This window comes from Mus caroli, unplaced genomic scaffold, assembly GCF_978045245.1.
Source record: "Mus caroli unplaced genomic scaffold, Mus_caroli_1 scaffold_16, whole genome shotgun sequence".
Taxonomy (NCBI): domain Eukaryota; kingdom Metazoa; phylum Chordata; class Mammalia; order Rodentia; family Muridae; genus Mus; species Mus caroli.
The window spans coordinates 11955776-11969305 of record NW_028227271.1 but is presented as its reverse complement, the minus strand read 5'-3'; the positions used below and the strand labels follow the sequence as shown (position 1 = coordinate 11969305).

At 39.6% G+C, this 13530-nt stretch overlaps 1 protein-coding gene across 5 annotated transcripts in view; it reads left to right on the top strand.

Annotated features, from left to right (window-relative positions):
- Window positions 1-13530, top strand: part of Cntn1 (contactin 1) — a 291216-nt gene that overhangs the window by 165936 nt on the left and 111750 nt on the right. For all 5 annotated transcript variants that reach the window (XM_021183311.3, XM_029469977.2, XM_085831994.1 and 2 more), the window contains 2 exons: window positions 2351-2383; window positions 11768-11900. In XM_021183311.3, the coding sequence (XP_021038970.1) occupies window positions 2351-2383; window positions 11768-11900 (166 nt within the window). The remainder of the gene's footprint in view (window positions 1-2350; window positions 2384-11767; window positions 11901-13530) is intronic.

Genomic DNA, 13530 nt, shown 5'->3' with positions numbered 1-13530 from the left:
TCAGAGGACAACCAAAAAAAAAAATGTCCTAATAGCAACATAGACACCATGTTGATGGCTCTCAAATTACATCTGGAAGGGTGTCTGAGAAAAACAAATATTTTCCATTTTCTTTTTGTTAAGTAAGACCAGAGGATGGATCCAGAGGCGTTTTGGATAAGAACCAACAGCCCTGATCAGTTGATTGTGCAGGCTGTGTTCTTGTAGTGTCCTCCAACTTTCCGGCTCCTACAATCCTTCCTCCCCATCTCATGTGGGGTTCCCCGGCTTTGCCTAGGGTTTGGCTGTGGGTCTCTGCATATGTTCCTATCACTTGCTGGATGACTCCCCTCTGGTGACCACTGGGTTAGGTAGTCATGTTTGACTCTACCTAGGTCTATGAGTTGAGTTGCCCTGCCTCTGACTCCTGGTCATCCAGGCAGTGTCAGATGTGGGTTTCGTCTCCCAGCTTGGGTCACAAGTTGGACCAGTCATTAGTTGGATACTTCCACAAGTTCTGAACCACTGTTGCTCCAGCATGACTTTCAGGAAGGACAAGATTGTAGGTCTGAGTTTTTCTAGCTGGGTTGATGTCCTAGTCACACTACTGGTGGATTTGCAGGGCTATAGAACATGGTGAGAACAGGATCTGTATCTCCCATTACTAGGAGACGTCACTGGGGTCACTCTCATGGATTCCAGGGAGTTTCCAATGAACTAGGTTTCCATATTGACCCTAGTTTTCCTCCCTAATTCCAGTCATCAACCCCAGGACTGACTCTGACTCTGACTCTCTCTCACTCTCTCTCACTCTCTCTCTCTCTCTCTCTCTCTCTCTCTCTCTCTCTCTCTCACACACACACACACACACACACACACACACACACACCCTGTGCTGCCCAATTCCTCTGGCTATCATCCACACCCACAAAATCTATTCTATTACCTCTTCCCAGGGAGATTCATGCATCTACCCTTGAGGCCTCCTTGTTACTTAGCTTCTCTTGACCTGTAGATTGTAGCAGCATGATTGTTCTTTACTTAATAGCTAATGTCCGCTTGTCAGTAAGTACATACCATGTACATGTTTATCTGCCTGGGTCTGTTTTACCTCACTCGGGATGATCTTTTGTGTGTCCTACAAATTTCATGATATCATTGTTTTTAACAGCTGACTAATACTCCATTGTTTAAATGTACTACATTTCTTTCTCTTTTTTTTTCAATTAGATATTTTCTTTATTTACATTTCAGATTTTATCCCCTTTCCAGTTTTCCCCTCTGAAAACCCTTTATCCCATCCCCCCTCCATTTTTGATTGAGGGACACCTAGGTTGTTTCCAGCTTCTGGATATTATGAATAAATCTGTAAATGACCATGGTTGAGCAAGTGGTAGAATGACGTGTCTTTTGGGAATATGCCCAAGAATGATATAGCTGGGTCTTAAGGCAGATCAATTCCCAATGTTCTGCTCACAGAAACTGAAGCAACAAACAGGGACCTCTTATGTATCTGGGCTAGGTCTTCTCCTCAACCTAAGGTTGTGTAGCTTGGTGTTCTGGTGGATCTCCCACAGTGGGAGTGGGAGCATGTTTCTGACTGTTTTGTCTGTGATTGAGATTTTTTTCTTCCTACTGGGTTGCCACTTCCAGCTGTGATATGAGAGTTTATTGTAACTTGTTAGGCCATGGTAAATGATATTCCTGGAAGGCCTACTATTTTTCATAGGGAAACAGAAGAGTTTATCTGAGGAGAGGGGGGATGTGAGGAGGGAGTTGGAGGGGAAATTGGTCTGGATATAATGTATAAGACAATATATATATATATATATATATATATATATATATATATATATATATATAGCCCTGCTGATAACCCTAGAAAGCTGGGAAAGGACCAAGGCCTTGAGCACATGGTAGTTGTGTTGGAATTCTTCACTCCCAGAAACCAAGGTGATTTTCTATCCTTTGTCCCCACCCTGTTCCACAGTTGGTGCTGAAGCATTTAAAGGCAATAGTAAATATACAGAGCCACAATAATGGTATGAATCTACATAAGTGCATATATAGTCGCATGCATAATATGCATATAAGTATACATGGGTAAATATTATGTGGTTATTAACATTTTATTACAAATGAAATATAAAGCGTTTTATTAGTCTCTCAAGTTCATACTAATTCTATTGATGGCACACAGTGCTACCACTATATAGTGTAGAAACAAGAAAAAATATTTGAACAGGTGTAAAGATACACCAGTCTTGTGTGAAGAGTATTTTGTCCCATTTCATTGATTCTTCCCAAGTTAAGCATACCTGAAAGAATTAGTTGACATAAAAAATTTTTTTCTTATTCTTTTTCTTTTTAGACTTTACATGGCACAGAAGATATGGTCATGGAGGTAAGTTTTAAATAGCGTGGGTCTCTCTCTCTCTCTCTCTCTCTCTCTCTCTCTCTCTCTCTCTGTGTGTGTGTGTGTGTGTGTGTGTGTAAAATCATATTTGATTTCTGCTTTAAGCTATGGTCACTCTAAACTTGATGGTAATTACTGTTGTTGGGTCACTTAGAAATCCTGTAAGGTATTTTTTCTTTTTTTTTTTTCCCAACATGTATTTTTAATCATTACTGTTGATCACATAGGATACCAAGAATACATTGGATAATTAAAAGGCAGCCATAATTTAAATGAAATTGACACATTGAACAAAGTAATCTAAAGAGCTTTTAAAACAACATTACCTGTTTTTGTCCCTCCACTCTCCCCCAAATCAGGTTCATTTGTATGAACAGGAGGCTATGACTAAAGCACATATCCTGCTATGAGGATTCCTCAATTCAATCTTAGTCAGGACTTTAATTAGACACATATTATGAGCATTCCAGTTATTTGACAAATTTTTTTCCTAATTTGGAACATGTGACAGATTTAGTATAAGATGGCTAAATACCTATGATCTCATTAGAAGACACAAGAATTTAAATTTTCCAACTAACTTTTAATGTAACAAGGATATTACATATGTGAAGTTAAAGTAAATAAAATCCAAACAAAATTTGTATCTAAGTATGATCTTCAAGGGTGTGTTCTTCACCTAAGGGGTAATTCATTTGTATTGACTTATGTAGCTCAATTTCACGGTGGTTATTTTTTTTTTATTATTTCCTCAATTACATTTCCAATGCTATTCCAAAAGTCCCCCATACCCCCCCCCCACTTCCCTACCCACCCATTCCCATTCTTTTGGCCCTGGCATTCCCCTGTATTGGGGCATATAAAGTTTGCAAGTCCAATGGGCCTCTCTTTCCAGTGATGGCCGACTAGGCATTCTTTCGATACATATGCAGCTAGAGACAAGAGCTCCGGGGTACTGGTTAGTTCATCATGTTGTTCCCCCTATAGGGTTGCAGATAAAGCTTGCTTGATTGTTGAAAGACAATCAAACACAGACACACACACATACACATACACACACACACACACACACACACACACACACGCACACACACACACACACACACACCAGGCTGGCAGATGGAACTATTCAATACAGTTTCCATTTGTCTTATATACTTTGTAACAGTACATGGATAGGCCCATGGCTACAGTTACAGGGTTGCCTTATCTGGCATCAATGGGAGGGGAGGCCCTTCTTCCTATGGAGGCTTGATGTCCCAGCTTAGGTGGATGCTAGAGGGGTGAGGCAGCAGTGGGTGGGTGTCTGGGGGAGTATGCTTTTAGAGACAAAGGGGAGGGGATGCAGGGTTTGTATCGGAGAGACAGGGAAGGGGGACATTTGAAATGTAAATTAATAAAATAATCAATTAATAATAATAATAAAAAGGTTAAAACTACTTAACCATTTTGCAAGCCTTTTGTCTGCTTAAAGAGAGAAAACTCAAGTTAATGCCTATGGGAACTTAAGACTTGGTGCAGTTAGGATCCAACAGATGGTATAAAAATGTCCTGTTTGAGATGTACTGAGTGTAACAACCAGTCCTGCTGGTCTGAGTCTCCTGTTTTTGCTGAAGTAGAGAGGTGTAGCAAAGAAGACCGACTTGGATCTGCCTCTCCAGCTGGAACTCACTGGCTAAGCTTGCAGATTTTGCATACATTAGTCAACTTCTACGAACTTCTGTTTTCAATATGCAAAAGTCAACTTGGGTTTTTTACTGCAAGACCCTCACAGAAAACACAGTGAGTGGAGCTGGCATTGTGACTGATGGAGCATGTGCCCAGCGACTAGTAACTGCAAACCAACTAAAACCACTGCCGAATGACAGAATACAAAGTCAGGAAGAACTGCTGACATCCAACGTGACAAACTCCAGGGCAACTCCAAATGATGCCATTTGGACTGGGAAAGAATTTCCACTTGGAAGCACAAGGAATTCTTAGCCCAAATCCTGTCAAAGCCATTTCCCTCCTACGTTGTGAGCTGGCAATCACTACATGTAAGTTTTATAAAGAGCAGTGACTAGACTTCAAGAACCTTATCATAAGTAGGGAATATGAAAACAAAAAATACCAGTTCTTGAAGAAAAAAATGGAATTTGCATTAGAGGAATGATATATGTTTCAAGGTGTGTTTAATGATGGATGTTGTACGTACACAAGGAACCCTGAAGTAGTTTAACAAGTATAAATTGTGAAAATTCTAAATAAATAGGGTGACTGATAATAGCTTAAAAGAAAGAAAGAAAGAAAGAAAGAAAGAAAGAAAGAAAGAAACAAACAAACAAACAAACAAACAAAGAAACAAAGAAAGAAACAAAGAAAGAAACAAAGAAACAAAGAAACAACAAAGAAACAAAGAAAGAATTGCAATTTCTATAGAATATTCTCAGGAATTTCATTACAAAGTATTTTATTGTCAAATAAACCATAAACTACTGGAAACCCTGCTGCTGAGTTAAGTGTAATGGTTTATTTTTAATTTCAGTCAAGGTTTATAGCACTAAAATAAGTAAGTGCGGGCATTTCTTTGCACTGACATCATAAAACATCTCTAGCTGAGTCACTAAGAACATGCATTTATCTTTTTCACATCCCTAGAAAATAGAACCTAGACTCAAGGTGTTAGCATAACTGCAGTCCCTTAGAACCTGCAGAATCCTTGCCTCCTCCAGCTGCGGTTGGCCCCATATGGCCCTGTGATTGTGAAGGCATAACTCCAGTGCCTGCCTTCAGCTGTTCCTGGCTTCTCCCTGTGGCTCCTCACATGACCTTGTCTCTGAGCATGCCAAAGTCCCCCCTTTTGCAAGGTGAATTTCTGAGGAAAGACATAATACATATATACATATGTTCATCTACCTGATAACCAATACAGACGCTTCCTTTATGTTAACTTTGTGACCCTTCACTTCAGGTGGAATGCTAAGATTGCCCAGCAAACACAGCATTTCCTTATATGGCCATTTCCCCCCTCAGTCATGTCATAGGGCTCCCTCTCTTCACACCTCTAAAATACTTGTGCATTCTGACGTCAACATGTTGGGTTTGGCTGGAATTATGTAGGGAGATTAGAAATTAAGAGAAGGCAATTCCACAGGCTGCCCCTATATTCTTTGACCACTGCTCATATCTGCAACAGTGCTGTGCTGCCATTTCTAGGGCTCACCACACTCTGTTGTGCTTTTGTACAGTAGTTCTATCTCATATGGCCCATCTAACCTGTTGCCACAGAAAATGTCCACTTTCTCTTTCCCTATTGTCTTTATGGCTATCTCTATCAACACATATACATTCCATATTCTGGGAGAATCATGACACATGCCTTTTATCCCAGCACTTGGAAGGAGAAGAGGCAGGTGAATATCCAAGACAAGTCTGGTCTACATAGAGAGTTCCAGAACACCCATGTTTACGTAAAGAGACCCTGTCTTAACAAACCAATAAATAATAATAATAATAATAATACATGTTATTTTCAAACTCTATACTATTCCATCTTCTTCGCACCAATGTAACAAAAAAGTTCTTTCCTATGCTTGTTCTTTTCAATTTGTTGATATATCTTCTTTGAATATAGCAAGTTTCAACACCTGCCTCTTTGCTACCTGTGATGTAATGCAGTAAGCCACTTCAAGCTTTCCCTGAAGTGCACAGCTGGCTATCACATATGAACAGACAGTATTCCAAGTGAAGACGGGACATTTCTTTCCCTCTCCCTCTCTTTCTCCCCTTCCTCTTCTCCTTTTTCTCTCCCCCCCCCCACCTTCTATCTCTGTTTACAAAAAGAAATCTTTCCCAGACTCCTTTGAAAGAAATGTCATGGCCCTACATTGTCTAAGTTCTCTCCAGCTACAACAGACTTTACGTTTAAGGTACAGTCAGATATGAAGGATCCTGGAAATATTTGTAGCCATGTCTAAGAGTTGAAGAAATGGTTCAAGGTCCAAGGGGTCTATAAATTCATGATGGACTCTCCCTGTGATAATTAGCCAAGCAAAATTTAGTCTATATAACGTAATCTGCTAATCCAATCTTCTCCATCCTTTTAAAAACTGGACTTAAAGAAGAACTCACAGTATTGCATAGTTAGGAATGTTAAATTGGTGCAATGTTACTTCTTACACATCACCCTAAGTGAGGGAGGTTTCAGAGTATTTAAAACCCAAGTCCTAAGCATCTTGGTTCTCTCAGTGAAGAAAGAACCAATAAAGTCTAGAAGTTTGTGCTAAACAATGTAGCTTTTGCTGCATGTGGATAGTTGACTGACTTTCAAGGGAGCTTGAACCACTCTCAGCTCCATAATAAGAAATACTTTAACCATGATGAGGATCCTAACTATAGACTTTTCAATTTTTGGTACCATTTCTTTCTTTCCTAATAGATTTTTCTGAGACTCATCAGAAAACACACTTATGCAAAAATTCTATTTAATAGCAGATTCAGATGACATATTTCAGAATGAAAAGATAGAGTTTGTTTTGAGACAGTTATAAAAATGACTAAAAATAACTCTCAAGCACAGACTGCAGTCTTACTTTCAATTTTTGGAAATAATAACCAAATAGCAAGATTACAGAGGACTATCGCCACAGGGGGAAAATGTGAGGACCCAATTTTACATCATGCCATGGACTGACTTTGTACTCTATGAACATGAAAAGCCCACTCACGGAGAAGCCATCGCATTTGATTGTCCTTCATCCGCAAGTGTTACTTCAAATAAGCATGTGTGATCTTTTTCTTATCAACATTTTAAACCATATTCGATAAAGTAATCACTTCTGTGGTACAGTTATGATAGTTACTAAAGATTATCTTTTTATTAAAATGAGTTTATATTAAGAAAAACACAGGTCGAAATAAAACATGCCAATTAAATGTTCATGTAACTTAAGATGCCCCCCCCACACACACTCTCTCTCCACTCTATAAAACTTCTAAAACATCTAACACTCTTACCTGCATCTTCCTACAGCTAGACTATCAAGAGACAGAGACACCCTTTCCTGAAGCTGGGTATAGATTTGCTTTAATGGGTCCTGTCCTGAGTCTGATGCTGCACAATCTATTCCTGGAAGATCTTTCTCTTGAGCTGAGTCAGGCACACACCTGTGAATTAGTGGACCGTGAAGTGACCACATTGGTGATGGGTTATGTTGCTGCTGAGTATAACAATTGTAGGCAGTAACTGCTGTACTTCAGGGCCAGTTTCAGTTCCCTAATAAAATGTTCAGAATCATTCTTAAGCCCTAGAGGGGATTCATTGTCTCATTCAGGGTAGAAAAATTCTAGAAATATAAGCACCATATGTTCATTAAATAGTATTGATCTATCCTGGAAATGAGAAAACTAAAATATTTTAAATGTAATTTTTCCTTATTTAGATTTAATTTAACTTCATTATTTTATTCCACTAAGGTTTAATAGTCAGTTCCTATAGAAGTTAGAAGCTACTGGAGGATTGGAAAATGAACACACATGCTTTGTGCAAATTATTGCCATTAAGAAGAAATAAATTCCTCTGTTTGACCTATACAAATTTAACCACAAATTTTTTTTTTTTTTTTTTGGTTTTTCGAGACAGGGTTTCTCTGTGTAGCCCTGGCTGTCCTGGCACTCACTTTGTAGACCAGGCTGGCCTCGAACTCAGAAATCCGCCTGCCTCTGCCTCCCGAGTGCTGGGATTAAAGGCATGCGCCACCACGCCCGGCTTTAACCACAAATTTAATATCTATATAAACTCTTTGCAGAATTGCCTTTCAATTATACATAATACATTATATATTTTCATATATATGTGTGTATCTATACATACATACATATATTGCTAATACATCAGAAAAGGTAGGGGTCTACCACTGTTAGTGGGTAATTTATTTTCAGACAGGATCTCATAGGTTGATGTTAGTGAAGATAAAATCCATTATGCCTCTTGAGTTAAATCATCTATTTGAAAGTAATCTCAGAGTCCCCATTGGACATCTCTTGCTAACAAATGAAGCTTCTGGGAAAGGGTTATACCAGATCCAATTTGTTGGCCCAAGAAGTAGCATGGGGTCCCCCAAAGTACCTAGGTTATTGCCAATTTCTTCTTCACAACCTGACTGTTAGGCCTGATTCCTGAAGACAGCACCTACACAACCCACTGAGCACAGAGAAGTCAAGCTGGTGCCTATCTAAAGCATTTTCACCCACAGACTAGTGTTCATGGTGCTCAAAAGTACTCAGCACGCTTCCAATGGAAATACTTCAACACAAAGCCAGCTACAAATCCCTCAATCTACAATGGCGACCTGCCTTCAAAAGAGACTTGTTCAATGGTGGAACAAAGCTTATGGGAATACCAACCAATATCTGATTGGATTCAAGGTCACTCCATGAGATGAATGTATCAACCCTGCTTGGGTGGCCAAGAAAAAGATCAGCCAGAGGCCTACAAGAAAACCAACTCCTTCTGTTCTACAAAAGGAACATAGCAATAAAATTGCTCCTAACAACATTCTGCCATACTAATAGGTCAGTGCCATGCTCTGCCACCATCAGAGAGGCTTCCTCCTGCAGCAGATGGGAATGAATACTCTCACAGACAATATGTAGAGAGTGAGACCTTGGTACACTCAATCATAATTGGGATGTCTCCATCAAAACCCTTTCCTTGGAGGCTCAAGGAACTCTGCAGAAAAGGAACTAGAAAGAGGTGTAAGTGCCAGTGGGGATGGAAGACACCAAAGAAACAAGGTCTTCAAAGCACAGCATGATCGACAAATATATGAACTCTCATTATTGAAGCCTCATGCATGTGACCTGCAAAAATTACTCTTTAAAAAAAAGTGGATATTTTATTTATTTACATTTCAACTCTTATCCCTTTTCCTAGTTTCCCCTCTGGAAACCCCCTATCCTGTCCTCCCCTGCTTCTGTGAGGGTGCTTTCCCACCCAACCACCCACTCCCACCTGACTGCCCTGGCATTCCCCTACATTGGGGCATCAAGCCTTCACAGGACCAAGGGCTTCTCCTCCCATGGATGCCAGACAAGTCAATCCTTTGCTACATATGTGGCTGGAGCCATGGGTCCCTCCATGTGAACTCTTTGGTTGGTGGTTTAGTCCCTGGGAGCGCCGGCGGGGGGAGGGGGTCTGGTTGGTTGATACTGTTGTTCTTCCTATGGGATTGCAAATCACTCTTAAGGCAGATCTCATGCCCAGCAGTAGATGGTCAGCACCAAATAAATTCAGTGGTATCGTTGGAGGTCCTTTGATCTATAACACTGAGTCAGGGCATTCTTTTCCCTCCATTTATTTATTTTATCTATTATCATTAAATGATGTATTATTTAATTGTATTTACTTTAGGGTCCTTTGCATATATTTATAGCTTCTAGTTATCTGTGTTTGGGAATTCCTTGTGTGTGAACACACACGCCTTTGTATTGGGAATTCCTTGTGTGTGAACGCACACACCTTTGGATTTAGATGTGTTTCTTGTGCTCTTTCTTCGGCTCCTTTTCTTCTCTTTGTTTTTCTTTGTACTCTGCTGATTTATTTTGTCTTAGTATGTTTTATTTTATTTTATTATTATTTCTTAGATACTTGTTCGTTTTCTAAGGAAAGACAGAAAGGCTGTGGATCTGGATGGGAGAGGATGGGGAGGAACTAAAAGGAAGGGGTAGAGTTGTAATCAAATTATATTGCATGAAAAATATATTTTAAATAAAGGGAAATAACAGTAAGTTGGAAGATTCTGGCATGATGGCACATGCTACAATCCCAACACCTGGGGCAGTAGAGTCAGGAAAATGTGGGGTATGATGTCAGCTTGGGCTATCTGAGACCATCTTAAATAAATGAAACCAAAAACAAAGACAAAACAGTCATGACACAAGCTGGAGGAGTGAGCCACAGTTTGCATCTATCTGAACCATCTCAGCAACATCAGGAAAGAATTTTCCTCCTTTTTGGGCACATGGCTCACTGCTAATTCATTTGGAACACTAGACTCTTAGCTGCTGTATGCAGGTGCTGCTGAGTCAGTGACATGTGTATGATTCCCACCTCTTCAACCTTCCCTATGGTGCCATTTGTTCTTCCTTCCAGACAGGATGGACTCACAGAAAATTGCTTCCCAAACTGGCTACTTGTGATGGGTTTCAAGTCAGTACACAACTCCCATACTAGCAATTTGTATATATGTTGTCCCAAATGATGCTAAGTGTGCATGCTGGTCATGTGTGCAAGAAAAAACATTAAGAAGAGGATAATCTCCCTAGAAGTCAGAATTCATTTATTGCTTCATTCCAACCTTGTAGACTCTTAATCAACTTCACATTCTAGACCACTAATCAGCTGCCTAGCCAGGCATAGTGATTAAAGAAGTCACCTGTCTCTATGTCCTTTCTGTGTGATGAGACAGAAGGTTGCCTCAAAAATCAAAGCAGGTATTTTAAGTCCCAAAGCCCAAGTGGGGAGCCATTGGGCCACAAGAGGGAATGGTTTAAAACAGGAGCATCGGAGAAAGCCTTCTGAAGGAATTACTATCATGGCTGGGTCACAAATCTACAAACTTAATAGGAAAAGCAGGATGATGGTCTCAGAAAGTAGAAAAGCTCACACAAAGTCATGGAGGTGTGTGTGTGTGTGTGTGTATGTGTGTATATGTGTGTGCACGTGTGTATGTGTGTGTGCGTGTGTGTATGTGTGTATTTGTGTATGTGTGTATGTGTGTGTGTTTATGTGTGTATGTGTGTGTATGTGTGTGTATGTGTGTGTATGTGTGTGTATGTGTGTATGTATTTGTGTATGTGTGTGTATGTGTGTGTATTTGTGTATATGTGTATGTGTGTGTATGTGTGTATATGTGTGTGTGTGTATGTGTGTGCATGTGTGTGTATGTGTGCGTGTGTGTATGTGTGTGTATGTGTGTATTTGTGGATGTGTGTGTATGTGTGTGTGTGTATGTGTGTGTATGTGTGTATTTGTGTATATGTGTATGTGTGTGTATGTGTGTATATGTGTGTGTATGTGTGTGCATGTGTGTGTATGTGTGTGTATGTGTATATGTGTGTATGTGTGTGTATGTGTGTATTTGTGTATGTGTGTATGTGTGTGTATGTGTGTGTGTGTGTGTGTATGTGTGTGTATGTGTGTATGTGTGTGTGTGTATGTGTGTATGTGTATGTATATATGTGTGTGTGTGTGTGTGTGTGTGTGTGAAGGGAGATGTAAATAACTGGCTAATGGTACCTTTAGAAACCACGAGAAACAAGAGAAAGAGGCACTTTTGATGCAACCAAATTTCCTTTGAGTTACAATCGTCTTGTTTTTTGTTGTTTCAGTGTCTGAGGAGGACAAAGGATTTGGGCCCATTTTTGAAGAGCAGCCAATCAATACCATTTACCCAGAAGAGTCACTGGAAGGAAAAGTATCACTCAACTGCCGGGCACGCGCCAGCCCATTTCCAGTTTACAAGTAATGCTCTCCACCCACTGCTTGTTTTAGAATGGAGGGTAGGGCAGGAGAGTACAGGTGGCATCCGTGACCTCTAATCTATAAAGAAACTTAAGACAAGTCTATAGGGTCCGTGAACACCAATCCAGATGCTGGTGTATACACTATTGAAAACACTATATGATATTTATCTAAAATTTTCTTAACTATATGTAAGAATTTACCTATTCAGGGACAATACTTGTAGATTTGATATCATCTAATGGAACTGAAGCTTCAGAACAAAAAAATATTGCATAAAAGCATTAAGTATATACATTTGAAGATAAAATAATTTTATGTGCACTATCCTAGATAACTCAAATCATTGGGTGACCAGTAATATTTCTATAGGAACTGCATTCAGAGTTCTTTGCCTAGACAGTTCTAGAAAGTGTTACCTTTTGTCAGTGACCACAAATCTCTATTTCTGACAATGTGGAAACTTTCCTGCATTGCTAGGATTGAACCTAAGTGCTCATGCATGTGAGGCAAACACTCTACCCCTGAGCTGTATTTCCAGCATGTACAAAAAATAACTGTGTCTTACGTATATCTCCTTTCTGAACTGCATCAGGGCCTCTTTTGATTGATGTTCCTGAGTGACTTCTTTGTGCGATCATAAAAACTTTCTAAAGGTTAAAAATGGGTTTCTGTGCTACAGAGAGTTTATACAATTGTACCAACAATTTAATCTTATTCAAAGACTGAAAGTTAACCAAATGCAGGTGAATTTGAATTTCTTTTGTGAAGTGTTTCCTAGGGAAAAAAAAAAACCCACAAGTGATTTATGGAAAATTGGGACTGCAGTGGACAATTATCACCTGATTGAATTGAAGTCTATGAATTAATTAATTTTCGATAGTAGGCATCCTTCCTACTATAAAATAGCTTTCTATTATTATACAAAATTATTATAGGGAAAAATTCTCTTTTCAACCACTTAATTCTAATTGTGTTCATTTTTTTCCTGCCTCTGGCTATCATTATAAAATTACTGCTACAGTAAGATATGAATTTAGGCATAAAAATCACCATCCTGACATTATTTTTATGGCTTCAATTTTGTGCATGGGTGGACAACATAAATTACAAATAACACAATTGTTCTAAAAATTATTTGGTTGCTAAAACTTACTGCAATGTCCTCTGCACAGGGTCTTGGGCATGGGCTGGCATCAGTGATAGTCTGTGGAGGAAATGTATCTACAGAGAATTTTACAAGAAAGGATGCTAAATACTAAATTAGATACATTGGCTTGACCATGTAAGTTAAGCACAGATGCCTGACCAAAGCACAGGTGCGATGATTTCTAAAGATAGTGTGTAAATCTCAAGCCTATTTCAGCGATGCGGATTCTGAGATACTGGCCTCGCCAGCAGCCTCCAGCCTGGCTTGGAAGCAACCATTCAGCAGGTTCTGTGTTCAGTGTTTCTAGGAACATGGCATGGGCAGGGGTATGGACCTTCTCCGCACAGAGGCTGGATGAATGTAAAATATGCCACCCGCTCCACCCAACAGGTTTTATCCAAACTAAAACCCAGCTTGATCTGGCTTGACTGTCCATATATTAATATAGGGAGCTGGGGGAGCCACGTAGACATTTAATCC